General features: G+C 46.6%; 1 protein-coding gene across 1 annotated transcript in view; it reads right to left on the reverse strand.

The window, feature by feature from the left end:
- Window positions 1–16,611: 16,611 nt before the first annotated feature.
- The window catches only part of LOC138274070 (uncharacterized), an 84,343-nt gene continuing 73,295 nt past the window's right edge, over window positions 16,612–27,659 (reverse strand). Inside the window, exon 4 of the mRNA XM_069218963.1 lies at window positions 16,612–16,631. Coding sequence (XP_069075064.1) covers window positions 16,612–16,631 — 20 coding nt within the window. The remainder of the gene's footprint in view (window positions 16,632–27,659) is intronic.

Raw genomic sequence — 27,659 nt, forward strand, 5'->3', positions numbered from 1 at the left:
GCTAGGGGCCAAAATCTACAGGTAGGCATCTGCAAAAAACACCTCTGTTTTCTGTCAAAAAATGGGATGTGTCCACATTGTCTTTTGGGCCATTTTCTTTTGTGAGCGCTAGGCCTACCCACACAAGTGAGGTACCATTTTTATCGGGAGTCTTGGGGGAAAGCTGGGTGGAAGGAAATTTGTGGCTCCTCTCAGATTCCAGAACATTCTGTCACCGAAACGTGAGGAAAATGTGTTTTTGGGTAACAGAATCTGGTCAGAGCCCCACAAGTCACCCCATCTTGGATCCCCTAGGTCTCTAGTTTTCAAAAATGTGCTGAAAATTTTGAGGTTTGCAAAGGAATCTGGGTAACAGAACCTGGTCAGAGCCCCACAAGTCACCCTATCTTAAATTCCCCTAGGTGTCTAGTTTTCAGGAATGTGCTGGTTTGCTAGGTTTCCCAGGTGCCGGCTGAGCTAGAGGCCAAAATCCACAGGTATGCATTGTTTTCTGTGAAAAAATGTGATGTGTCCATTTTGTGTTTTGGGCCATTTCCTTTCGTGGGCGCTAGGCCTACCCACACAAGTGAGGTACCATTTTTATCGGGAGACTTGGGGAAACGCTGGGTGGAAGGAAATTTATGGCTCCTCTCAGATTCCATAACTTTCTGTCACCGAAATGTGAGGAAAATGTGTTTTTTTAGCCAAATTTTGAGGTTTCCAAAGGATTCTGGATAACAGAACCTGGTCAGAGCCTTCCACAAGTCACCCCATCTTGGATTCCTCTAGGTCTCTAGTTTTAAAAAATGCACAGGTTTGGTAGGTTTCCCTAGGTGCCGGCTGAGCTAGAGGCCAAAATCTACAGGAAGGCACTTTGCAAAAAACACCTCTGTTTTCTGTCAAAAAATGGGATGTGTCCACATTGTGTTTTGGGGCATTTCCTTTCATGAGCGCTAGGTCTACCCACACAAGTGAGGTACCATTTTTATCGGGAGACTTGGGGGAACGCTGGGTGGAAGGAAATTTGTGGCTCCTCTCAGATTCCTGAACATTCTGTCACCGAAATGTGAGGAAAATGTGTTTTTTTTAGCCAAATTTTGAGGTTTGCAAAGGATTCTGGGTAACAGAATCTGGTCAGAGCCCCACAAGTCACCCCATCTTGGATCCCCTAGGTCTCTAGTTTTCAAAAATGTGCTGGTTTGGTAGGTTTCCCTAGGTGCCGGCTGAGCTAGGCGCCAAAATCTACAGGTAGGCACTTTGCAAAAAACTCCTATGTTTTCTGTAAAAAAATGGGATGTGTCCACGTTGTGTTTTGGGCCATTTCCTTTCGTGGGCGCAGGGCCTACCCACACAAGTGAGGTACCATTTTTATCGGGAGACTTGGGGGAACGCTGGGTGGAAGGAAATTTGTGGCTCCTCTCAGATTCCAGAACATTCTGTCACCGAAACATGAGGAAAATGTGTTTTTTTAGCCAAATTTTGAGGTTTGCAAAGGAATCTGGGTAACAGAACCTGGTCAGAGCCCCAAAAGTCACCCTATCTTAAATTCCCCTAGGTGTCTAGTTTTCAGGAATGTGCTGGTTTGCTAGGTTTCTCAGGTGCCGGCTGAGCTAGAGGCCAAAATCCAAAGGTATGCATTGTTTTCTGTTAAAAAAATGGGATGTGTCCACGTTGTGTTTTGGGCCATATCCTTTCGTGGGCGCTAGGCCTACCCACACAAGTGAGGTACCATTTTTATCCGGAGACTTGGGGGAACGCTGGGAGGAAATTCATTTGTGGCTCCTCTCAGATTCCAGAACTTTCTGTCACCAAAATGTGAGGAAAATGTGTTTTTTTAGCCATATTTTGAGGTTTCCAAAGGATTCTGGGTAACAGAACCTGGTCAGAGCCTTCCACAAGTCACCCCATCTTGGATTCCCCTAGGTCTCTAGTTTTAAAAAATGCACAGGTTTGGTAGGTTTCCCTAGGTTCCGGCTGAGCTAGAGGCCAAAATCTACAGGAAGGCACTTTGCAAAAAACACCTCTGTTTTCTGTCAAAAAATGGGATGTGTCCACATTGTCTTTTGGGCCATTTTCTTTTGTGAGCGCTAGGCCTACCCACACAAGTGAGGTACCATTTTTATCGGGAGACTTGGGGGAACGCTGGGTGGAAGGAAATTTGTGGCTCCTCTCAGATTCCTGAACATTCTGTCACCGAAACGTGAGGAAAATGTGTTTTTTTAGCCAAATTTTGAGGTTTGCAAAAGAATCTGGGTAACAGAACCTGGGCGGAGCCCCACAAGTCACCCTATCTTGGATTCCCCTAGGTCTCTAGTTTTAAAAAATGCACAGGTTTGGTAGGTTTCCCTAGGTGCCGGCTGAGCTAGAGGCCAAAATCTACAGGTAGGCACTTTGCAAAAAACACCTCTGTTTTCTGTCAAAAAATGGGATGTGTCCACGTTGTGTTTTGGGGCATTTCCTGTCGCGGGCGCTAGGCCTACCCACACAAGTGAGGTACCATTTTTATCGGGAGACTTGGGGAAACGCTGGGTGGAAGGACATTTGTGGCTCCTCTCAGATTCCAGAACTTTCTGTCACTGAAATGTGAAGAAAATGTGTTTATTTAGCCAAATTTTGAGGTTTGCAAAGGATTCTGGGTAACAGAACCTGGTCAGAGCCCCACAAGTCATCCCATCTTGGATTCACCTAGGTCTCTAGTTTTCAAAAATGCACAGGTTTGGTAGGTTTCCCTAGGTGCCGGCTGAGCTAGGCGCCAAAATCTACAGGTAGGCACTTTGCAAAAAACACCTATGTTTTCTGTCAAAAAATGGGATGTGTCCACATTGTGTTTTGGGGCATTTCCTGTCGCGGGCGCTAGACCTACCCACACAAGTGAGGTATCATTTTTATCGGGAGACTTGGGGGAAACGCTGGGTGGAAGGAAATGTGTGGCTCCTCTCAGATTCCAGAACTTTCTGTCACCGAAATCTGAGGAAAATGTGTTTTTTTAGCCAAATTTTTAGGTGTGCAAAGGATTCTGGGTAACAGAATCTGGTCAGAGCCCCACAAGTCACCCCATCTTGGATTCCCCTAGGTCTCTAGTTTTAAAAAATGCACAGGTTTGGTAGGTTTCCCTAGGTGCCGGCTGAGCTAGAGGCCAAAATCTACAGGTAGGCACTTTGCAAAAAACACCTCTGTTTTCTGTCAAAAAATGGGATGTGTCCACATTGTCTTTTGGGCCATTTTCTTTTGTGAGCGCTAGGCCTACCCACACAAGTGAGGTACCATTTTTATCGGGAGACTTGGGGGAACGCTGGGTGGAAGGAAATTTGTGGCTCCTCTCAGATTCCTGAACATTCTGTCACCGAAACGTGAGGAAAATGTGTTTTTTTAGCCAAATTTTGAGGTTTGCAAAAGAATCTGGGTAACAGAACCTGGGCGGAGCCCCACAAGTCACCCTATCTTGGATTCCCCTAGGTCTCTAGTTTTAAAAAATGCACAGGTTTGGTAGGTTTCCCTAGGTGCCGGCTGAGCTAGAGGCCAAAATCTACAGGTAGGCACTTTGCAAAAAACACCTCTGTTTTCTGTCAAAAAATGGGATGTGTCCACGTTGTGTTTTGTGGCATTTCCTGTCGCGGGCGCTAGGCCTACCCACACAAGTGAGGTACCATTTTTATCGGGAGACTTGGGGAAACGCTGGGTGGAAGGACATTTGTGGCTCCTCTCAGATTCCAGAACTTTCTGTCACTGAAATGTGAAGAAAATGTGTTTATTTAGCCAAATTTTGAGGTTTGCAAAGGATTCTGGGTAACAGAACCTGGTCAGAGCCCCACAAGTCATCCCATCTTGGATTCACCTAGGTCTCTAGTTTTCAAAAATGCACAGGTTTGGTAGGTTTCCCTAGGTGCCGGCTGAGCTAGGCGCCAAAATCTACAGGTAGGCACTTTGCAAAAAACACCTATGTTTTCTGTCAAAAAATGGGATGTGTCCACATTGTGTTTTGGGGCATTTCCTGTCGCGGGCGCTAGGCCTACCCACACAAGTGAGGTACCATTTTTATCGGGAGACTTGGGGAAACGCTGGGTGGAAGGACATTTGTGGCTCCTCTCAGATTCCAGAACTTTCTGTCACTGAAATGTGAAGAAAATGTGTTTATTTAGCCAAATTTTGAGGTTTGCAAAGGATTCTGGGTAACAGAACCTGGTCAGAGCCCCACAAGTCATCCCATCTTGGATTCACCTAGGTCTCTAGTTTTCAAAAATGCACAGGTTTGGTAGGTTTCCCTAGGTGCCGGCTGAGCTAGGCGCCAAAATCTACAGGTAGGCACTTTGCAAAAAACACCTATGTTTTCTGTCAAAAAATGGGATGTGTCCACATTGTGTTTTGGGGCATTTCCTGTCGCGGGCGCTAGACCTACCCACACAAGTGAGGTATCATTTTTATCGGGAGACTTGGGGGAAACGCTGGGTGGAAGGAAATGTGTGGCTCCTCTCAGATTCCAGAACTTTCTGTCACCGAAATCTGAGGAAAATGTGTTTTTTTAGCCAAATTTTTAGGTGTGCAAAGGATTCTGGGTAACAGAATCTGGTCAGAGCCCCACAAGTCACCCCATCTTGGATTCCCCTAGGTCTCTAGTTTTAAAAAATGCACAGGATTGGTAGGTTTCCCTAGGTGCCGGCTGAGCTAGAGGCCAAAATCTACAGGTAGGCACTTTGCAAAAAACACCTCTGTTTTCTGTCAAAAAATGGGATGTGTCCACGTTGTGTTTTGGGGCATTTCCTTTCATGAGCGCTAGGTCTACCCACACAAGTGAGGTACCATTTTTATCGGGAGACTTGGGGGAACGCTGGGTGGAAGGAAATTTGTGGCTCCTCTCAGATTCCAGAACATTCTGTCACCGAAATGTGAGGAAAATGTGTTTTTTTAGCCAAATTTTGAGGTTTCCAAAGGATTCTGGGTAACAGAACCTGGTCAGAGATCCACATGTCACCCCATCTTGGATTCCCCTAGGTCTCTAGTTTTCAAAAATGTGCTGGTTTGGTAGGTTTCCCTAGGTGCCGGCTGAGCTAGGGGCCAAAATCTACAGGTAGGCATCTGCAAAAAACACCTCTGTTTTCTGTCAAAAAATGGGATGTGTCCACATTGTCTTTTGGGCCATTTTCTTTTGTGAGCGCTAGGCCTACCCACACAAGTGAGGTACCATTTTTATCGGGAGTCTTGGGGGAAAGCTGGGTGGAAGGAAATTTGTGGCTCCTCTCAGATTCCAGAACATTCTGTCACCGAAACGTGAGGAAAATGTGTTTTTTTAGCCAAATTTTGAGGTTTGCAAAGGAATCTGGGTTACAGAACCTGGGCAGAGCCCCACAAGTCACCCTATCTTGGATTCCCCTAGGTCTCTAGTTTTAAAAAATGCACAGGTTTGGTAGGTTTCCCTAGGTGCCGGCTGAGCTAGAGGCCAAAATCTACAGGTAGGCACTTTGCAAAAAACACCTCTGTTTTCTGTCAAAAAATGGGATGTGTCCACGTTGTGTTTTGGGGCATTTCCTTTCGTGGGCGCTAGGCCTACCCACACAAGTGAGGTACTATTTTTATCGGGAGACTTGGGGAAACGCTGGGTGGAAGGAAATTTGTGGCTCCTCTCAGATTCCAGAACTTTCTGTCACTGAAATGTGAAGAAAATGTGTTTATTTAGCCAAATTTTGAGGTTTGCAAAGGATTCTGGGTAACAGAACCTGGTCAGAGCCCCACAAGGCATCCCATCTTGAATTCACCTAGGTCTCTAGATTTCAAAAATGCACAGGTTTGGTAGGTTTCCCTAGGTGCCGGCTGAGCTAGGCGCCAAAATCTACAGGTAGGCACTTTGCAAAAAACACCTATGTTTTCTGTAAAAAAATGTGATGTGTCCACGTTGTGTTTTGGGCCATTTCCTTTCGTGGGCGCTAGGCCTACCCACACGAGTGAGGTACCTTTTTTATCGGGAGACTTGAGGGAACGCTGGGAGGAAGGACATTTGTGGCTCCTCTCAGATTCCAGAACTTTCTGTCACCAAAATGGGAGGAAAATGTGTTTTTTTTAGCCAAATTTTGAGGTTTCCAAAGGATTCTTGGTAACAGAACCTGGTCAGAGCCCCACAAGTCACTCCATCTTGGATTCCCCTAGGTCTCTAGTTTAAAAAAATGCACAGGTGTAGTAGGTTTCCCTGGGTGCCGGCAGAGCTAGAGGCCAAAATCTACAGGTAGGCACTTTGCAAAAAAACACCTCTGTTTTCTGTCAAAAAATGGGATGTGTCCACGTTGTGTTTTGGGCCATTTCCTTTCGTGGGCGCTAGGTCTACCCACACAAGTGAGGTATAATTTTTATCGGGAGACTTGGGGGAACGCTGGGTGGAAGGAAATTTGTGGCTCCTCTCAGATTCCAGAACTTTCTGTCACCGAAATGTGAGGAAAATGTGTTTTTTTAGCAAAAGTTTTAGGTTTGCAAAGGAATCTGGGTAACAGAACCTGGTCAGAGCCCCACAAGTCACCCCATCTTGGATTCCCCTAGGTCTCTAATTTTAAAAAATGCACAGGTTTGGTAGATTTCACTGGGTGCCGGCTGAGCTAAAGGCCAAAATCTACAGGTAGGCACTTTGCAAAAAACACCTATGTTTTCTGTAAAAAAATGTGATGTGTCCACGTTGTGTTTTGGGCCATTTCCTTTCGTGGGCGCTAGGCCTACCCACACGAGTGAGGTACCTTTTTTATCGGGAGACTTGAGGGAACGCTGGGAGGAAGGACATTTGTGGCTCCTCTCAGATTCCAGAACTTTCTGTCACCAAAATGGGAGGAAAATGTGTTTTTTTAGCCAAATTTTGAGGTTTCCAAAGGATTCTTGGTAACAGAACCTGGTCAGAGCCCCACAAGTCACTCCATCTTGGATTCCCCTAGGTCTCTAGTTTAAAAAAATGCACAGGTGTAGTAGGTTTCCCTGGGTGCCGGCAGAGCTAGAGGCCAAAATCTACAGGTAGGCACTTTGCAAAAAACACCTCTGTTTTCTGTCAAAAAATGGGATGTGTCCATGTTGTGTTTTGGGGAATTTCCTGTCGCAGGCGCTAGGCCTACCCACACAAGTGAGGTGCCATTTTTATCAGGAGACTTGGGGGAAAGCTGGGTGGAAGGAAATTTGTGGCTCCTCTCAGATTCCAGAACCTTCTGTCACCGAAACGTGAGGAAAATGTGTTTTTTTAGCCAAATGTTGAGGTTTGCAAAGGAATCTGGGTAACAGAACCTGGTCAGAGCCCCACAAGTCACCCCATCTTGGATTCCCCTAGGTGTCTAGTTTTCAGGAATGTGCTGGTTTGCTAGGTGTCCCAGGTGCCGGCTGAGCTAGAGGCCAAAATCCACAGGTAGGCATTTTTTTCTGTGAAAAAATGTGATGTGTCCATTTTGTGATTTGGGCCATTTCCTTTCGTGGGCGCTAGGCCTACCCACACAAGTGAGGTACCATTTTTATCGGGAGACTTGGGGAAACGCTGGGCGGAAGGAAATTTGTGGCTCCTCTCAGATTTCAGAACATTCTGTCACCGAAATGTGAGGAAAATGTGTTTTTTTAGCCAAATGTTGAGGTTTGCAAAGGATTCTGGGTAACAGAATCTGGTCAGAGCCCCACAAGTCACCCCATCTTGGATTCCCCTAGGTCTCTAGTTTTCAAAAATGTGCTGGTTTGGTAGGTTTCCCTAGGTGCCGGCTGAGCTAGGCGCCAAAATCTACAGGTAGGCACTTTGCAAAAAACACCTATGTTTTCTGTAAAAAAATGGGATGTGTCCACGTTGTGTTTTGGGCCATTTCCTTTCGTGGGCGCTGGGCCTACCCACACTAGTGAGGTACCATTTTTATCGGGAGACTTGGGGGAACGCTGGGAGGAAAGACATTTGTGGCTCCTCTCAGATTCCAGAACTTTCTGTCACCAAAATGTGAGGAAAATGTGTTTTTTTAGCCAAATTTTGAGGTTTCCAAAGGATTATTGGTAACAGAACCTGGTCAGAGCCCCACAAGTCATCCCATCTTGGATTCCCCTAGGTCTCTAGTTTTAAAAAATGCACAGGTTTGGTAGGTTTCCCTAGGTGCCGGCTGAGCTAGAGGCCAAAATCTACAGGTAGGCACTTTGCAAAAAACACCTCTGTTTTCTGTCAAAAAATGGGATGTGTCCACATTGTGTTTTGGGGCATTTCCTGTCGCGGGCGCTAGGCCTACCCACACAAGTGAGGTATCATTTTTATCGGGAGACTTGGGGGAAACGCTGGGTGGAAGGAAATTTGTGGCTCCTCTCAGATTCCAGAACTTTCTGTCACCGAAATCTGAGGAAAATGTGTTTTTTTAGCCAAATTTTGAGGTTTCCAAAGGATTCTGGGTAACAGAACCTGGTCAGAGCCTTCCACAAGTTACCCCATCTTGGATTCCCCTAGGTCTCTAGTTTTAAAAAATGCACAGGTTTGGTAGGTTTCCCTAGGTGCCGGCTGAGCTAGAGGCCAAAATCTACAGGTAGGCACTTTGCAAAAAACACCTCTGTTTTCTGTCAAAAAATGGGATGTGTCCACATTGTGTTTTGGGGCATTTCCTTTCATGAGCGCTAGGTCTACCCACACAAGTGAGGTACCATTTTTATCGGGAGACTTGGGGGAACGCTGGGTGGAAGGAAATTTGTGGCTCCTCTCAGATTCCAGAACATTCTGTCACCGAAATGTGAGGAAAATGTGTTTTTTTAGCCACATTTTGAGGTTTGCAAAGGATTCTGGGTAACAGAATCTGGTCAGAGCCCCACAAGTCACCCCATCTTGGATCCCCTAGGTCTCTAGTTTTCAAAAATGTGCTGGTTTGGTAGGTTTCCATAGGTGCCGGCTGAGCTAGGCGCCAAAATCTACAGGTAGGCACTTTGCAAAAAACACCTATGTTTTCTGTCACAAAATGGGATGTGTCCACGTTGTGTTTTGGGGCATTTCCTTTCATGAGCGCTAGGTCTACCCACACAAGTGAGGTACCATTTTTATCGGAAGACTTGGGGGAACGCTGGGTGGAAGGAAATTTGTGGCTCCTCTCAGATTCCAGAACATTCTGTCACCGAAATGTGAGGAAAATGTGTTTTTTTAGCCAAATTTTGAGGTTTGCAAAGGATTCTGGGTAACAGAATCTGGCCAGAGCCCAACAAGTCACCCCATCTTGGATCCCCTAGGTCTCTAGTTTTCAAAAATGTGCTGGTTTGGTAGGTTTCCATAGGTGCCGGCTGAGCTAGGCGCCAAAATCTACAGGTAGGCACTTTGCAAAAAACACCTCTGTTTTCTGTCAAAAAATGGGATGTGTCCACATTGTGTTTTGGGGCATTTCCTGTCGCGGGCGCTAGGCCTACCCACACAAGTGAGGTATCATTTTTATCGGGAGACTTGGGGGAAACGCTGGGTGGAAGGAAATTTGTGGCTCCTCTCAGATTCCAGAACATTCTGTCACCGAAACATGAGGAAAATGTGTTTTTTTAGCCAAATTTTGAGGTTTGCAAAGGAATCTGGGTAACAGAACCTGGTCAGAGCCCCACAAGTCACCCTATCTTGGATTCCCCTAGGTCTCTAGTTTTAAAAAATGCACAGGTTTGGTAGGTTTCCCTAGGTGCCGGCTGAGCTAGAGGCCAAAATCTACAGGTAGGCACTTTGCAAAAAACACCTCTGTTTTCTGTCAAAAAATGGGATGTGTCCACGTTGTGTTTCGGGGCATTTCCTGTCGCGGGCGCTAGGCCTACCCACACAAGTGAGGTACCATTTTTATCGGGAGACTTGGGCAAACGCTGGGTGGAAGGAAATTTGTGGCTCCTCTCAGATTCCAGAACTTTCTGTCACTGAAATGTGAAGAAAATGTGTTTATTTAGCCAAATTTTGAGGTTTGCAAAGGATTCTGGGTAACAGAACCTGGTCAGAGCCCCACAAGTCATCCCATCTTGGATTCACCTAGGTGTCTAGTTTTCAGAAATGTGCTGGTTTGCTAGGTTTCCCAGGTGCTGGCTGAGCTAGAGGCCAAAATCCACAGGTAGGCATTGTTTTCATTGAAAAAATGTGATGTGTCCATTTTGTGTTTTGGGCCATTTCCTTTTGTGGGTGCTAGGCCTACCCACACAAGTGAGGTATAATTTTTATCAGGAGACTTGGGGGAACGCTGGGTGGAAGGAAATTTGTGGCTCCTCTCAGATTCCAGAACTTTCTGTCACCGAAATGTGAGGAAAATGTGTTTTTTTAGCCAAATTTTGAGGTTTCCAAAGGATTCTGGGTAACAGAACCTGGTCAGAGCCTTCCACAAGTTACCCCATCTTGGATTCCCCTAGGTCTCTAGTTTAAAAAAATGCACAGGTTTGGTAGGTTTCCCTAGGTGCCGGCTGAGCTAGAGGCCAAAATCTACAGGTAGGCCCTTTGCAAAAAACACCTCTGTTTTCTGTCAAAAAATGGGATGTGTCCACATTGTGTTTTGGGGCATTTCCTTTCATGAGCGCTAGGTCTACCCACACAAGTGAGGTACCATTTTTATCGGGAGACTTGGGGGAACGCTGGGTGGAAGGAAATGTGTGGCTCCTCTCAGATTCCAGAACATTCTGTCACCGAAATGTGAGGAAAATGTGTTTTTTTAGCCAAATTTTGAGGTTTGCAAAGGATTCTGGGTAACAGAATCTGGTCAGAGCCCCACAAGTCACCCCATCTTGGATCCCCTAGGTCTCTAGTTTTCAAAAATGTGCTGGTTTGGTAGGTTTCCATAGGTGCCGGCTGAGCTAGGCGCCAAAAACTACAGGTAGGCACTTTGCAAAAAACACCTATGTTTTCTGTCACAAAATGGGATGTGTCCACGTTGTGTTTTGGGGCATTTCCTTTCATGAGCGCTAGGTCTACCCACACAAGTGAGGTACGATTTTTATCGGGAGACTTGGGGGAACGCTGGGTGGAGGGAAATTTGTGGCTCCTCTCAGATTCCAGAACATTCTGTCACCGAAATGTGAGAAAATGTGTTTTTTTAGCCCAATTTTGAGGTTTGCAAAGGATTCTGGGTAACAGAATCTGGTCAGAGCCCCACAAGTCACCCCATCTTGGATCCCCTAGGTCTCTAGTTTTCAAAAATGTGCTGGTTTGGTAGGTTTCCATAGGTGCCGGCTGAGCTAGGCGCCAAAATCTACAGGTAGGCACTTTGCAAAAAACACCTATGTTTTCTGTCACAAAATGGGATGTGTCCACGTTGTGTTTTGGGCCATTTCTTTTTGTGGGCGCTAGGCCTACCCACACAAGTGAGGTATAATTTTTATCGGGAGACTTGGGGGAACGCTGGGTGGAAGGAAATTTGTGGCTCCTCTCAGATTCCAGAACTTTCTGTCACCGAAATGTGAGGAAAATTTGTTTTTTTAGCCAAATTTTTAGGTTTGCAAAGGATTCTGGGTAACAGAACCTGGTCAGAGCCCCACAAGTCACCCCATCTTGGATTCCCCTAGGTCTCTAGTTTTAAAAAATGCACAGGTTTGGTAGGTTTCCCTAGGTGCCGGCTGAACTAGAGGCCAAAATCTACAGGTAGGCACTTTGCAAAAAACACCTCTGTTTTCTGTCAAAAAATGGGATGTGTCCACATTGTCTTTTGGGCCATTTCCTTTCGTGAGCGCTAGACCTACCCACACAAGTGAGGTACCATTTTTATCGGGAGACTTGGGGGAAAGCTGGGTGGAAGGAAATTTGTGGCTCCTCTCAGATTCCAGAACATTCTGTCACCGAAACGTGAGGAAAATGTGTTTTTTTAGCCAAACTTTGAGGTTTGCAAAGGAATCTGGGTAACAGAACCTGGGCAGAGCCCCACAAGTCACCCTATCTTGGATTCCCCTAGGTCTCTAGTTTTAAAAAATGCACAGGTTTGGTAGGTTTCCCTAGGTGCCGGCTGAACTAGAGGCCAAAATCTACAGGTAGGCACTTTGCAAAAAACACCTCTGTTTTCTGTCAAAAAATGGGATGTGTCCACGTTGTGTTTCGGGGCATTTCCTGTCGTGGGCGCTAGGCCTACCCACACAAGTGAGGTACCATTTTTATCGGGAGACTTGGGGAAACGCTGGGTGGAAGGACATTTGTGGCTCCTCTCAGATTCCAGAACTTTCTGTCACTGAAATGTGAAGAAAATGTGTTTATTTAGCCAAATTTTGAGGTTTGCAAAGGATTCTGGGTAACTGAACCTGGTCAGAGCCCCACAAGTCATCCCATCTTGGATTCACCTAGGTGTCTAGTTTTCAGAAATGTGCTGGTTTTCTAGGTTTCCCAGGTGCTGGCTGAGCTAGAGGCCAAAATCCACAGGTAGGCATTGTTTTCATTGAAAAAATGTGATGTGTCCATTTTGTGTTTTGGGCCATTTCCTTTTGTGGGTGCTAGGCCTACCCACACAAGTGAGGTATAATTGTTATCAGGAGACTTGGGGGAACGCTGGGTGGAAGGAAATTTGTGGCTCCTCTCAGATTCCAGAACTTTCTGTCACCGAAATGTGAGGAAAATGTATTTTTTTTAGCCAAATTTTTAGGTTTGCAAAGGATTCTGGGTAACAGAACCTGGTCAGAGCCCCACAAGTCACCCCATCTTGGATTCACCTAGGTTTCTAGTTTTCACAAATGCACAGGTTTGGTAGGTTTGCCTAGGTGCCGGCTGAGCTAGGGGCCAAAATCTACAGGTAGGCACTTTGCAAAAAACACCTCTATTTTCTGGAAAAAAATTGGGATATGTCCACGTTGTCTTTTGGGCCATTTCCTTTCATGAGTGCTAGGTCTACCCACACAAGTGAGGTACCATTTTTATCGGGAGACTTGGGGGAACGCTGGGTGGAAGGAAATTTGTGGCTCCTCTCAGATTCCAGAACATTCTGTCACCGAAATGTGAGGAAAATGTGTTTTTTTAGCCACATTTTGAGGTTTGCAAAGGATTCTGGGTAACAGAATCTGGTCAGAGCCCCACAAGTCACCCCATCTTGGATTCCCCTAGGTCTCTAGTTTTCAAAAATGTGCTGGTTTGGTAGGTTTCCCTAGGTGCCGGCTGAGCTAGGCGCCAAAATCTACAGGTAGGCACTTTGCAAAAAACACCTATGTTTTCTGTAAAAAAATGGGATGTGTCCACGTTGTGTTTTGGGCCATTTCCTTTTGTGGGCGCTAGGCCTACCCCCACAAGTGAGGTACCATTTTTATCTGGAGACTTGGGGGAATATAAAATAGCAAAACAAGTGTTATTGCCCCTTGTCTTTCTCTACATTTTTTCCTTCCAAATATAAGAGAGTGTGTAAAAAAGACGTCTATTTGAGAAATGCCCTGTAATTCACATGCTAGTATGGGCACCCCGGAATTCAGAGATGTGCAAATAACCACTGCTCCTCAACACCTTATCTTGTGCCCATTTTGGAAATACAAAGGTTTTCTTGATAGCTACTTTTTACTCTTTATATTTCAGCAAATGAATTGCTGTATACCCGGTATAGAAAGAAAACCCAAGGCAGGGTGCAGGTCATTTATGGGCTCTGGGTACCTAGAGTTCTGAATGAACCTACAAGCCCTATATATCCCGCAACCAGAAGAGTCCAGCAGACGTAACGGTGTATTGCTTTAAACAATCTGACAATGCAGGAAAAAGTTACAGAGTAAAACGTAGAGAAAAATTGCAGATTTTTTCACCTCAATTTCAATATTTGTTTTTTTCAGTTGTTATTTTCTGTAGGAAACCCTTGTAGGATCTACACAAATTACCCCTTGCTGAATTCAGAATTTTGTCTACGTTTCAGAACTGTTTCGGTTTCTGGGATCCATCATTGGTTTCATGCCCATTTCTGTCACTGACTGGAAGGAGGCTGAAAGCACAAAAAATCGTACAAATGGGGTATGTCCCAGTACAATGGCACAATTGTGTTGAAAAATTGGGTTTTCTGATTCAGGTCTGCCTGTTCCTGAAAGCTGGGAAGCTGGTGATTTTAGCACCGCAAAGTTGATGCCATTTTCATGGAAAAAAACACAAGCCTTCTTCTGCAGCCCCTTTTTCCCATTTTTTTGAAAAAAAAGAAATGGTCACTGTATTTTGGCTAATTTCTTGGCCTCCTTCTGGGGAACCCACAAAGTCTGGGTACCTCTAGAATCCCTAGGATGTTGGAAAAAAAGGACACAAATTTGGCATGGGTAGCTTAAGTGAACAAAAAGTTATGAGGGCCTAAGCGCGAACTGCCCCAAATAGCCAAAAAAAGCCTTGGCACAGGAGGGGGAAAAGGCTTGGCAGCGAAGGGGTTAAACCAGTGAGCAAATCAACCTTGTTTGGCAGACCCTTGCGAGGTCACTCAATCTACATCAAACAAAACAGCTGGATTAAAGTTGTGCCTCTCGCACTAAGCTCCCCATATCTGTAAGCAGCTATAATCACTGGGTTAATTATTGGCCACAGAAAATTGCTAAATTGCTACCATACTACAGCTAAAAAATCAAAACTGCATGCAACATATGGTCTTTGCTACAGCTTGGAATACTTCTTCCTAGAATACCCCTTACACAAGGTCCTTCTAAAGGGTGATTTTGAGCTGAGAGGCCTGGGTTCAAAGGTAGTGGCCAGCGGAGACAGCAGAGACAGCAAAGTACATGAAGAATTGAACTTTCTGTTGAACACCTTCCAACTGGTTTCAGCAGCTCGGGCACCAAGTCTTGTATCTGATTATACGCATATCCTGCAAAAGTTCAGAGGTATCTCTAGAATGGACTTTATGTTCGTTTCTGAACATTTGGTCAACAATTTCGCCAACTTTGAGCTACACAACAGGTCAGAAAGCGACCACAACCCATTATCATTAACTATAGAAACAGGATGTTATGCACCTAAGATCCATCTAACAGTGGGAGCTTCTGTAGGCTTACAAGTATCAGAATTAATCAGAAGGATGAAGTGGAGGACTGCTGATACCTTATCAGTGGCAAAATGGCTTAGTAAGATCTTAACAGGCCTAGGATGCTCGCCATACGAACTACTCACTGAATGGAACAACTTATTAACAGAGCTGATGGGGACATTCCAACCGTGCAGGGCCAGTATGCTATCCCCAAAGAAAATCTGAAATTTGCAGATTACCAGGCTATACAATCCATCAATAGCAAAGGTATGAACTCAACTACAGAGAGCTTGGCGCGCCCATACATTTTACGACACAGTAAAAACTGCAAAGTACTTAAGTACTGCCAGAGAAACTCACAAAAAAAGGAAGTATGGGCCTTGAAGAATTCTTTTGCCGAGAAGGAATGGTTAAAAGTTCAAACCATGCTCCAGGAAAGAGTCTTATCACGCTTCTGGAATTATTTCGGAAGCCTAATGTCTCCGTATCGTACCAGAGAACTTGGAAATCCAGAAGAAGCCTGGGTATCCCATCTAACGGCACTGTACTGGAGCAACAGCACGGCCCCCAACAGATCAGAGAACTATAGAATTGGACATCCATCCAACGGGGAACCTGTCACCTAATACAAATTCAACTCAGATATGTCACCTAATCAAAGAAATGAAAAATTATGGTGCCCCTGGACCAAACAGACTTCTGGCTGGAATTTTTAAACGTGCAGTGCAGAAGTGGGCCCAGTTGGTAACACCATTGTACAATTATGCTTTTCACAGCGCACTGATTCCAGAGGAATGGAGGGGCTCGATTCTGTGCCTAATTTTCAAGCAGGGGGACCGCACATTAGCATCCAACTATAAACTAATAGCCCTGCTAGATTTAGAGGGAAAGGACAGCTACTGCATAAGGAACTACATGACTTGGTGAAAAATAACAACATACTCCCATTGGCTCAAACTGGCTTCCAAGCTGGGGCATCGACCATGGATAACATCATAGCTCTGGCGGCACTAAGCCAACGAGCTGCCCAAAGAGGACAGCTCCACATTTTCACTTGCTTTATAGATTATAGTGTTGCTTTCGATAAAGTGCATCGGCCAACGTTATGGAGAAAACTTAGCGCGTGGGGCGTTCCCACAATCTTGCTGAGGGCTATAATCTCCCTTTACACCCAGATGTGGGTCTGCATCAAAACTGGACAGTACACAGTTACCTCTAGAATTGCACCTATGGATGGTCTTAATCAAGGCTGTGTCATAGCACCATTCCTCTTTAACTTGTACACGGTGGACATGGCGGACATGGGAAGAGCCCTAGCGAAGAGAAATCTGGCTCCACCAAAACTCGGCTATATAACCCTTCATGTATTGCAATATGCCAATGACACCGTTATAATAGATCACACTAAATCCGGACTACAGCAAGCATTAAATGCCCTTCACAACTGCAATGAGAGAAACCTTCTCAAGATTAACCAGAACAAGACCAACGTTATAGTCTTTATCCATTACAAGAGAAAGTGATTCTTAAACTGGAGAATAGGAGACAGCATGATTAAAATGATGAAGCCATAATTACCTAGGTTCTCGGATACATCGAAAGCTACAGTACATAAAGTTGCACTAAGAAGGAAGGCCACCGCAATAATATCTGGCCTTGCAAACCTGAATAAGAATCTAATGAGAGCATCTGTGTGTCCAACGCTGAAAGTTATCAAGGCCTGCTTTTTTGCCAGCACTCCTGTATGGGCATCTTGCATTCCCGGAAGATTGTGCTACCATTATGGATCAACAGCAGACACTAGGATTTGAAAAACAAAAAAATTAAACTTCCCAGATATGTGAAAAGGTCTAGAGTTGGCCTAGAGTTTGGACTGATAAATTACCATCTAGCATGTGCTTCGGACATCTTGAAGTACTATATTTGGATACGGAGGGCACCAGTTGACTCTCTGAAAGCCTGTTTAAAAAACACTTTTGAAAGTCTTGGGCCCCCATGGCAATCTCAACTGCAGAAGGCAACTCAGTTATTGCAAACAGGCACAGCAGCTATATAACTTGATTCAGTGGATTTCTCAACATGGAATAGGGTTATCAAGAAACAGGTGCTTATGGCATCATTCCATCTTGAGACAGCATCTTTGCCTGGATCAGAGATTCTACGCCCTCTAAACAAGTCCTAAGTGACTGGGAGGCTCAAGCCCAATCTCTTTGAGGTTATCAATCTCTGTACTCGTGAAAACATCATGCTGCTACGATTATTAGGTCTATCTGATTTGGCCACAACAGAGCAAGAAGAGTGCCTGCAGGCTCTGCAATTTTAACAAAGAATCTTGGCTACACCTTTTATGCTGCTTTCCTGCTATGGAGGTGACCAGGAGGTCACTCCTGAAGCCAGTACTTCTGGCCAAAGGAGTACACACTTATATGGAGGCCTCTGTATTATGCTTCACACAAACAGACGTTAGAATAATATCAAGATTCGCCAGTTACGTAAGCAAATTAAGAGCGTCATTGGGCCCATGCCCATGTAAGAAACTGTGCTCCACTCAAAAACTCATTACAGATTATATGCATCATGTGGGTAATCGGGCAATATCAAGTTTATCTTGAATGTATACACCTGGGTGCGCATACAAGAAGGGCAAATTTGATGGATTTACATTTATTTCTCAGGCAGCCCTTTGACTAAGATTAATCAGCACTAACAGTATTTCCCAATCTGAAACTAATTATAATAATAATAATAGTCCTCTCCATGCTGCAATGGTTTTAGCATTTATGCAAACAAACAAATATTTTAACCTCGAATGGGTCTGTCTGTAAAATAATAATATTTTATGGAACTGAATCGTACTTTGCCGTAGACAGCTTTACTGAAGATTAAACTAGTGTCAATCGTATTATCAATTTAAAATCAATTTTAAAATTGCTTTTAATTTTTAGTTTTTGTTGAAATGGTCTTAAGTAATCATGCAAAATACTAATAAAACTGAAACTATGTTTGAAACTGTTAAATTGCAACTAGGCTCATTATTTAGACCCACAATCCGCTGGCAAGAGATCTACTTCAGACAGGGTGAGAGCTTACTCCTTTGGGAGAAGTGGATACAAAAGCAGAATTGAATGTTTCACACTTGATACTAAACTGTGTGAGAGTTTAATTGTACGATTGTTCCTAGGTGGGCCTGTGACCGAAATGCCTGTAGGAAGTTGGCTCTGTATATACTATCTCAAAGTGAGAGATAGTGTGCACAGAGTCCAATGGTTCCCCTTAGAGGTTGATAGTGGAAAAAATAGATAATACTAATGCTCTATTTTGTGGTAGTGTGTTTGAGCAGTAGGCTTATCAGACGGCAGTGTTAAGCATTTGTTGTACACACACAGGCAATAAATGAGAACACACACTCAGAGACTTAATTCCAGGCCAATATGTTTTCATATAGAATTTTTTTATTTTGTTAACTTATTTTAGAACCACGAGATTCAGAATTTAGGTAAGTACATAAATTGTAAGGCACTTCACACAGGTAAGTATGGAACTTTGATTTATAACAGTAGTACACACAGTTTGGTTAAAATGGAAATAAGCTATTTTGAAAAGTGGACACTGCAAAAATCAACAGTTCCTGGGCGAGGTAAGTATTGGTTAGTTTCTCAGGTAAGTAAAGCACTTACAAGTTCAGTCTCCTGGGTACAGGCAGCCCACTGTTGGGGGTTCAAGGCAACCTCAAAGCCACCGCACCAGCAACGCAGGGCCGGTCAGGTGCAGAGGTCAAAGGAGGGCCCAAATAACATAGGCGCCTATGGGAACAGGGGTGCTCCAGTTCCAGTCTGCTAGCAGGTAAGTACCTGTGTCCCCGGGGAGCAGACCTGGAGGGTTTTGTAGAGCACTAGGGGGGGGACACACAGGCACACAGAACACATCCTCAGCTGCACAGGGTGGCCGGGTGCATTGTGCAAAGTAGGTGTCGGGTTTGTCGTTGAAAACAATGGAGGGATCTGGGAGTCACTCTGGTGATGCAGGCAGGGCACGGGGGGGCTTCTCGGGCCAGCCACTGACTGGGCTAGGATGAGGCCCGCCTGCTGGTCACTCCTGCACTGGTAGGTGGTTCCTCTCGGTCCTGGGGGTTGAGGGTGCAGGGCGTGGTCCAGGCGTTCGGCTCCTTTGTTACCAGGCAGTCGCAGTCAGAGGGAGCCTCTGGGTGTCCACGTTGTTGGAGTCATCTGGGAGTCCCATCGGTGGTGTTAGTTGTCCTGAACTCAAGCCAGGGGTGTTGGGTGCAGAGTGGGAAGACTCACGCTTCTGGCAGGAAGTTGGAGTCTCTTTAAAGTTGGTTTCTTTGTTGTTGTTTCTAGACAGAGCCGCTGTCCTCGGGAGGTTCTTGGTCCTTTAGGTGCAGGTCAGACCTCTGAGTCCTCAGAGGTCGCTGGTCCCGCTGGATGTGCTGCTGTGCAGGTTCTCTGAGTCTGGAGACAGGCCGGTAGGGCTGGGACCAAGTTAGTTGTTGTCTCCGTCATCTCTGCAGGGCTTTCAGATCAGCAGTCCTTCTTTCTTCAGGTTGCAGGAATCTGATTTCCTGGGTTCAGGGTTGCCCCTAAATACTCAATTTAGGGGTGTGTTTTGGTCTGGGGGCAGTTGCCAATGGCTACTGTCCTTGAAGGTTACACCCTCTCTGTGCCTCCTCCCTGAGGGGGGAACATGCCTAATCCTATTGGGGGACGATGGAGGATTTCCTAAGGCAGGGGTCACCTCAGTTCAGGACACCTTACGGGCTGTCCTGACTGGAGGGTGACTCCTCCTTGTTTTTCTCATTATCTCCTCTGGACTTGCTGCCAAAAGTGGGGGCTGTGTCCGAGGGGCAGTCATCTCCACTAGCTTCACTAGCTGGAGTGCCCTGGTACATTGTAACATGAAGCCTGAGCCAGTGCAGGCTTTGTTTCTGGCCTCAGAGAGAACAAAGGCTCTCACCCCAGGGGGTCAGAAACTCGTATCAGTGGCAGGCAGGCACAGACCAGTCAGTCCTGCACTGAAGGATTGGGTAAAATACAGGGGCATCTCTAGGATGCCCTCTGTGTGCACTTTGTAATAAAGCCAGCACTGGCATCAGTGTGGGTTTTTTATTCAGAGAAGTTTGATACCAAACGTTCCAGTATTCACTGTAGCCATTATGGATCTGTGGAGTTCGTTTTGACAAACTCCCAGGCCACATACTTAATATGGCCACACTGTACTTACAATGTCTAAGAATGGACTTAGACACTGTAGGGGCATATTGCTCATGCAGCTATACCCTCACCTATGGTATAGTGCACCCTGCCTTAGGGCTTTAAGGCCTGCTAGAGGGGTGACTTACCTATGCCACAGGCAGTATTTTGGGTGCATGGCATCCTGAGGGGGATGCCATGTTGACGTTGCCTTTTTCTCCCCATCAACACACACTATCTGCAATGGCAATGTGCATGTGTTAGGTGAGGGGCCCCTTGGGGTGGCACAACACATGCTGCAGCCCTTAGGGACCTTCCCTGGTCACAGGGCCCTTGGTATCACTGGTATATTTTACAAGGGATGTATCTGTGTGCCAGGGGTGTGCCAATTGTGGAAACAATGGTGCATTTTTAGTGAATGAACAATGATGCTGGGGCCTGGTTAGAAGGATCCCAGCACACTTCTCAGTCAAGTCAGCATCAATATCTGGCACAAAGTGAGAGGTAACTGCAACAAGGAGCCATTTCCCTACAATGCCTTATCCCTTAACACAGATACACTCCAAGATTTAGACAGAAATATTTCCAACGACAGAAGAGGAGTTAAATGTCCAAGTATCAAAGGGAATTCTGTTTTACTAGCAAACATTTATGACACCTTAAACACAACTCTGTCTCCTGTTGAAAAGCTACCCAAGCAGAATATACTGATAATTAAGTTGCATAGTAAATTATTTACTTCTCCTGAAGGATTTTTTTCACAGGATAATAAACAAATTTCCAATCGGAAATTTTAAGCTACACCTTGGTTTTGTAATGAGTGTCAAAGTGCTAACGCTCAACCTATTCTAGCTGTTAGTTCTCACAATCAAGTTGCTATTAGAGATGCTAGGTCATTCTATAAGTATACTTTAGCTGTTAAGAAACAAAATTGGGATGGGGCCAGTTGGCAGGATCTATTAGAGGCCATTCGGAATAATAATGCTCCAAATAGGCAAATAATAGCTAATGACAGCCTAGCTGCTGGCACTCCCAACAGATCACTATTTACAACCTAATCTCTGGGTAAAGTATTTGTCTGACCTTTATTCTGACTGTGATTCCAGTATAATTGACCTGTTAAATTCTGAATCAATGCTCTTGCAATGGGAAACCCCTGAAGTTGACAACATTGTACTTTCACTGCCAGACACTACAGGAGCCATAGCGCCTGTTCATGTGGGTAAAGCTCCATGCCATGATATGATTCCGGTGTATCTATACAAACCTGATATTGAAGTATGGGTCCCCTATATTAATTTGCTATCCAGTGAGCTACCCAGTAGTGCTGACTTACCTGCCTCCTAGACTGGGACACATATTATACTGATTTTCAGAAAGGGTGCTAGTGGAGAGCCAGGAACTATAGGAACCATAAGCCTCTTTGGTAATCTACAGAAAATCTTTTGTATGCAACTCTTGGAGACATAGCAGGTAGGAATGATGTGCTTTTTTATCCCCTTTTCAGGCTGGCTTTCACACGCAGGTTAGTACTATTGACCAAGCCTTTCGTTTCTCACTTCACTCATGGAATCATATTACTCTTTTTAAAGACCATTTGTATGTAGCTTTTGTTGATCTATGAGCTTCACTGGATCTGGTCCCTAGAAACAGATTATGGGAAGTCCTTGCATCAATGGGTGTACCCCTGTCATGTACTATATTCCATATTTTGGCTCCATCAGTCTAATTATGCCTGAGTTAAATGTGGCAGTCTAGGACAGCTAACTACCTCTATTCCAATTCTTAGGTGTGTTCACCAAATCTATGTCCTGGCACTAAACCTGTTTTCCTTTTACATAAACTATGTAACAGATTATCTACCGGAATGGGAAAAAGCTTCCTGCATTTCTTTTTGTGATGATAATTTACTTTTATCCAGAACACAACTGGGTCTGCAAGATCTCTCAAATAAGTGTAATTAATTCTATAATCATGGAGGGTTGGAAATAAATATTAAAAAGACCAAATATATTATACAAAATCCACACAAAGCTTTTAGGAGTAGACCCCAGTTGGTTAATGTTTCTTTTGAATTTGTGCAGACATTTTATTACCTGAGCCTTAGGGTGGCCTACTGATAAGCATGGGGACCCCAAATCCAAAAGAGCAGCCCTTTAGTACAGCATAGAGTGGCTGCGATTCTGAAAATACAGAGGCCTACACAGTCCCGATCTTACGCTCCAGTCTTGCAAGTTTATAAGCTCAAGGCCCAATCCACACCATTATATGGAGCAGAAATATGAGGAACCACTAACTTGAGAAGTCCTAAAACAAAGGAGAATACTTTCTTTAAATTAGTATTAAATTTCCCCAGAGCTCCTCAGACTTGCCTTTGATTCTTGATACTGGGCTAAAAAGAGTTGACCATCTACCCGCCTTCTCTTTTGGGTAAGGAAGGGATACCTTCATGATCTGGATTCTTAAAAAGACAATTTACAGGAGGTTATGGAGCTTGACACTAATCTAATATTATGACGGTTGCACCATGTGAAATCTTGGTTTAATAGATGGGGATTAGCAATGTTGTGGCATGATCCCTCCTCCATCAGGAAAATGATGAAAAGTAACCTAATTAAGATCGACTGGGACTGTGTTATGGAGTATTTGCACCAATCCTCCAAGATCGGGAACTTTATTGACTAGTTCTTGCGTCACAAGCCTAGCCACAAATTTGAAGGTCATTTATATGAGGTTTGTCCTCCTTTTGTGAAAAGTCTTTCTGTTAAATTTAGATTTTGTATTTTACCAGAGAAGCCACTATTTGTAATTATTGCATTAATACCATCGAGAGTATCAAACACTTTCTAGTTTTCTGTCCCCTCTATTCCTAACTTATGCACAAATGGATTTGTCCATTATGCCCGAATCTTGGTATAAGAAACTATCAAGGTGCATTTAGAATTTTTAGTTCTGACAGTAGTCAGCTTATTGTATTTGGAGTGAGCAAATTCCTGCATTCTCCTTTTATTTTGAGGAATAATGCTACGTGAGGCCCACAAGAAGTCTTATAGAAGCAAGTTAACATTTATGGCAATGGGCAAAGCAGTTGCTTCAAATGGCTTTCAAAGATTCCCTCTATATTGAACTGGCTGTTTTTTTTTAATTTCCTGCATTATGGTGTAATTAAAATATTATGGCCTTCATTACAACTCTGGCAGTTGGTGATATAGCGGTGGTAATACCGCCAACAGGCCGGCGATAACCAAAATGGAAATATGATCACGGCGGAAACCGCTCAGACAGACAGCCACTTTAACACACCGACCGCCACAGCGGAATCAACTAGCACCATGGTGGTAACCGGCAACAGCCAGGCGGAAGACAATGTACCGCCCACACTATTACGACCGGCCTATCCGCCACCTTTTCCGGGGCGGTACCAATGACATCAAAGGCATGGCAGAAACACTGCACAGAAGTCAAAGGACTCACCTGTGGAGACTCACGGAACAACCACAACGCCATAGAGCCCGAGCTGCTCATATTTTCGATGCTCGTCTACCTTCTGCTGCATTATGAACATCAACGCCGGTGAAGACGACCACAGTGAGTACTGCCGCCTAGCATACAAGGGAGGGGGGAGGAAAAAGAGAGTGACACACAAGCAACACACACACCCCCACCCCAACACCACACACACAACCAGATGCAGAAACATTACATATTCACCCCATATCCCTCAGGAATAATGCAAGGACAAAATTATTAGAATAAAGTGAGTGTAATACAATAAAATAACATGAATAAGTGCATCAAAATACAAATGTATATACATATTTACAAATGTAGGGACACTGCCCAGTCCTCAATGTCCGTGGGCCACAGGGCCACAACACACAGGCCAAGGCCCCACCTCACTCCTGCAACAACACAGAAAGAACACTGCAGGGGCATCGGGTCAAAAATACACAGGCACCTTAGGGGGACAGAGAATGGGGGGGCACCTCAGCCGGAAGATGATACAACACTACTGGTTCTGGAGGGGGCAACATGCCCTGTGCGCTGTCCTGGAGAGTGCAAGGCCACAGTATCTCAAGTGGTGGTTTGCCCACTGCTTGTCCTAGGGAGTGCAAGGCCACAGTATCTCAAGTGGGTGGTTTGCCCACTGCTTGTCCTAGGGAGTGCAAGGCCACAGTCTCCCAAGTGGGTGGTTTGCCCACTGCTTGGTCCTAGGAAGTCCAAGGCCACAATCTCTCTAGTGGATGGCTTCTCCACTGGTTCTGGAGGGGGCATTGTGGCCAGTGTGGTTCATCCTGGGAAGGATGGGGTTAGTGGATGGCTTCTCCACTGGTTCTGGAGGGGGCATTGTGCCCTATGATGCAGATCTTGGGGAGTGCAAGGTCACAGTCCCTCACCTGGGTGTCAGACCCACGGGATTTGCAGGGGCCAGGACGCACAAAAGCCCATGGAGGCAGAACTACACACTGTCCACCGGCGGTGACGGCTGCTCAGTGGTGGCAGTGGCGGGGCTGGTGTTGGTGCTGGAAGTAGTGGGGAGAGGCTCCAGCCCATCCCCTGCAGCCTTGGATGGCTGCCCACTGGGGCTGCTGCTGCTGGCAGTGGTGCTGGTGGTGGTGCTGGTGGCTGTGCTGGCAGTGGTGGGGGGAGGCTCCAGCAAATCCCCTGCAGCCTCAGACGGCTGCCCACTGGGGCTGCTGCTGCTGGCAGTGGTGGGCGGGGGAGGCTCAGTCCACCCCCTGCAGCCTCGGGTGGCTGCCCACTGGGGCTGCTGCTGCTGGCAGTGTTGCTGGTGGCAGTGCTGGCAGTGGTGCTGGTGGCGGTGCTGGAAGTGGTGCTGGCGGCGGTGTTGGAAGTGGTGCTGGCAGCGTTGCTGGTGGCAGTGGGGGGAGGTCCAGCCCTTCCCTTGCAGCATCGGACAGCTGAACCACCATGGTTGGTGGTGGGGGCTTCAAATGAATCCCAGCACCAGGCCTCCTGTCCTTCCTGCTTGCTGGTGCAGGCCCCTTGCCCTTCCTGTCAGCAGCCGGGGATTGCCCCTTGCCCTTCCCTCTTGCAGTTGGTGGTGCCTCCTTGCTCTTTCTAGACGCTGCTGGTGGTGCCTCCTAGTCCTTCCCTGTCGCAGCTGGTGGTGCCTCCTTTCCCTTCCCTGTCGCAGCTGGTGGTGCCTTTTTGCCCTTCCCTGTCACACCTGGTGGTGCCTCCTTGCCCTTCCTTGAAGCACCTGGTGCAGGCACCCTTTCAGTGGTGCTGCCTGGTGCCTGGGATCTTCTCCCACCTGCAGTAGCTGTCGACCCTGCTGTGGCCGTTGGCTGGGTGGCTGAGGTGCTCTCCTGGGTTTTGACTACCCTGGCCTGACGTGAAAGACGGGGGGAGTGGTAGGGAAGAGGTCAACAGTGAAGAGGAAAAGCTTCTTAGGGACATTGGGGTGGGAAGAGGGTGAAGGTTTGGGAGTGGAGGAAGAGGAAGTGGTTGTAGGAGGTGTCTGTCTGCTGTGTTTGGGTGTAGGTGCAAGGGCTGGATGCTGTTGTGAGGTGGATGGCTGTTGGGTGTCTAAGTGCTTGTGTTTGTGTACTTTGGGAGGAGGGGGCACAGACACAGTGTAAGAGGACACAGGGGACGTGTGCATGGATGTGGGGGTGGTGACTACCAGTGTGGGACATGTAGTGATAGGCGTGATGGTGATGGTGGTAGTGGATGAGGATGTAGTGCATGCAGGTGTGAGTGTAGACACTACTGGGAGGGAGGTGGATGACAAGGAGGAGGGGGACACAGTGGAGGCAGTGGATGTTGGTATGTCTGCATCTGGATGGTGTTTGTGTAAGTGCCTGTAGGATGATGTGTGGTGCTTGTGTTTGCCTGAACCACTCCTGTGTGTTGTCTTGTGTGCATGCTGGTCTGAAGATGTGCTTGGGATAGGTTGGGGTTGAGGGGAATGGGATTGGGTAGAGGAAGTTCGAGGGGGGAGGCTAGAAACAGGGACAATGGCTGCCATCATGAAAGAGGCCAGAGCCTGGATTGATCTCTGTTGGGCCTCCATGCAAGAGTGAATGTCCTCCAGGAATGCATCTGTTTGTAGCAAATGGGCTGCCAGCCCCTGGACGGCACTCACAATGGTTGACTGCCGAACAGAGATGGATCGCAGGAGGTCAATAGCCTCCTCACTCAGGGCAGCAGGTATAACTGCGGCAGGGCCTGAGGTGCTTGGGGCGAAGGAGCTGCCCACCCTCCTGGGTGAGAGGGCACAGGAGACACACTGAGGGGCTGCGGGGAGGGTGGTGCGGGTGGCAGCTGTACCTGTAGTTGGGGTGGGCACAGAGGTGTCTGTCACCACCAGGGAGCTTCTATCGGAGGAGGTACCACTGTCAGAACTGTCCCCTCCTGTCTCTGCTGTGGTGCTCCTCTCACCCTCTGTCCCACTGGTACTCTCACCGTCGGTGGATTCAGCCTCCTGGGCCCTGTGGGATGCAGCTCTCCCTGTCGCCGGTGCCTCTGCTTCTCTACCAGATGATGCTAATGCACATAAAGACAGGGTGACAAAACTAAAAGGGGGAGGAGAGAAAAAGGATACCCTTGGTCAATGGTGGCAACACCACCACCGTTGGCATACACAACACACACACACAGGGTAGAGCCCTATGCACTAGGCAATGCACTAACAGTCACAATGCTAGTCACCAGCCCACGGACAGGGATACCTAACACCAATTGCAGCATACCTGAGACCCACACCCCTGCCCAGTAGTGGATGCCTACTACCTTGGTTGGTGGAGGTTTACATCAGACCCTGCCCAACATGGGCCCTACCCTGCAATGTCTGGCCTGGCTTCGGGGCACCCACAGGGCCACATGCACCACCCGGATGCCACCCCAACACACGCAAGTAGTATACTGAGGCACTGTACTCACCCCCTAGTGGCTGCTGTGATGCCCCAAGCACCCATCCAGCTCCGGATAGGCCACTACCAGTATGCTGGCCATCAGGGGGGTCAGGGTTCAACGGGCACCCCTTCCTCGTTGACAGGCCATCCCCAGCTGGGCCTCCGCCATCTTTCGTGCCCAGTGTCTCAGGTCCTCCTACTGTTTCTGACAGTGGGTGCTCCGCCTGCAGTAGACCCCCAGGGTCCACACGTCCTTGGCGATGGCACGCGATATACCCTCTTTTTGATGGGCGCTGACCTGCAGAGGAATACACATAGGAAAAGGTATCAGTCAGACCGTCCTGCCTGTTACACTCATGGCCCACAATAGCCCTCACATCCCCTTACGCACAGACATTGCCCACCGTACATGCAGCACGCTGCCCAGGGCCCTTCCACCAACCCCCTCACATGAAACCCTCACACATACCACTCCATACATTCATGCCCCATGCATCGTGCTTGCAGTGTACTCACCTGTTGGTCTGGAGGCCCATACAGCTTTCGGTACTGGGGTAGCACCCCATCCACCATTCTCGCCAACTCCGCAGTGGTGAAGGCAGGGGCCCTTTCCCCAGTGACACGAACCATGGTCGGTTCCAGACACAGGTCACAGAGCACTTGCACTGTGGGTCCTCTCCTGTTGAAGGTCAGGTAGCAAGTGAGTGAACAGATAGAAAATGGCGGTCACGTCCGCGGCG

Source organism: Pleurodeles waltl, unplaced genomic scaffold, assembly GCF_031143425.1.
Source record: "Pleurodeles waltl isolate 20211129_DDA unplaced genomic scaffold, aPleWal1.hap1.20221129 scaffold_158, whole genome shotgun sequence".
NCBI lineage: Eukaryota > Metazoa > Chordata > Amphibia > Caudata > Salamandridae > Pleurodeles > Pleurodeles waltl.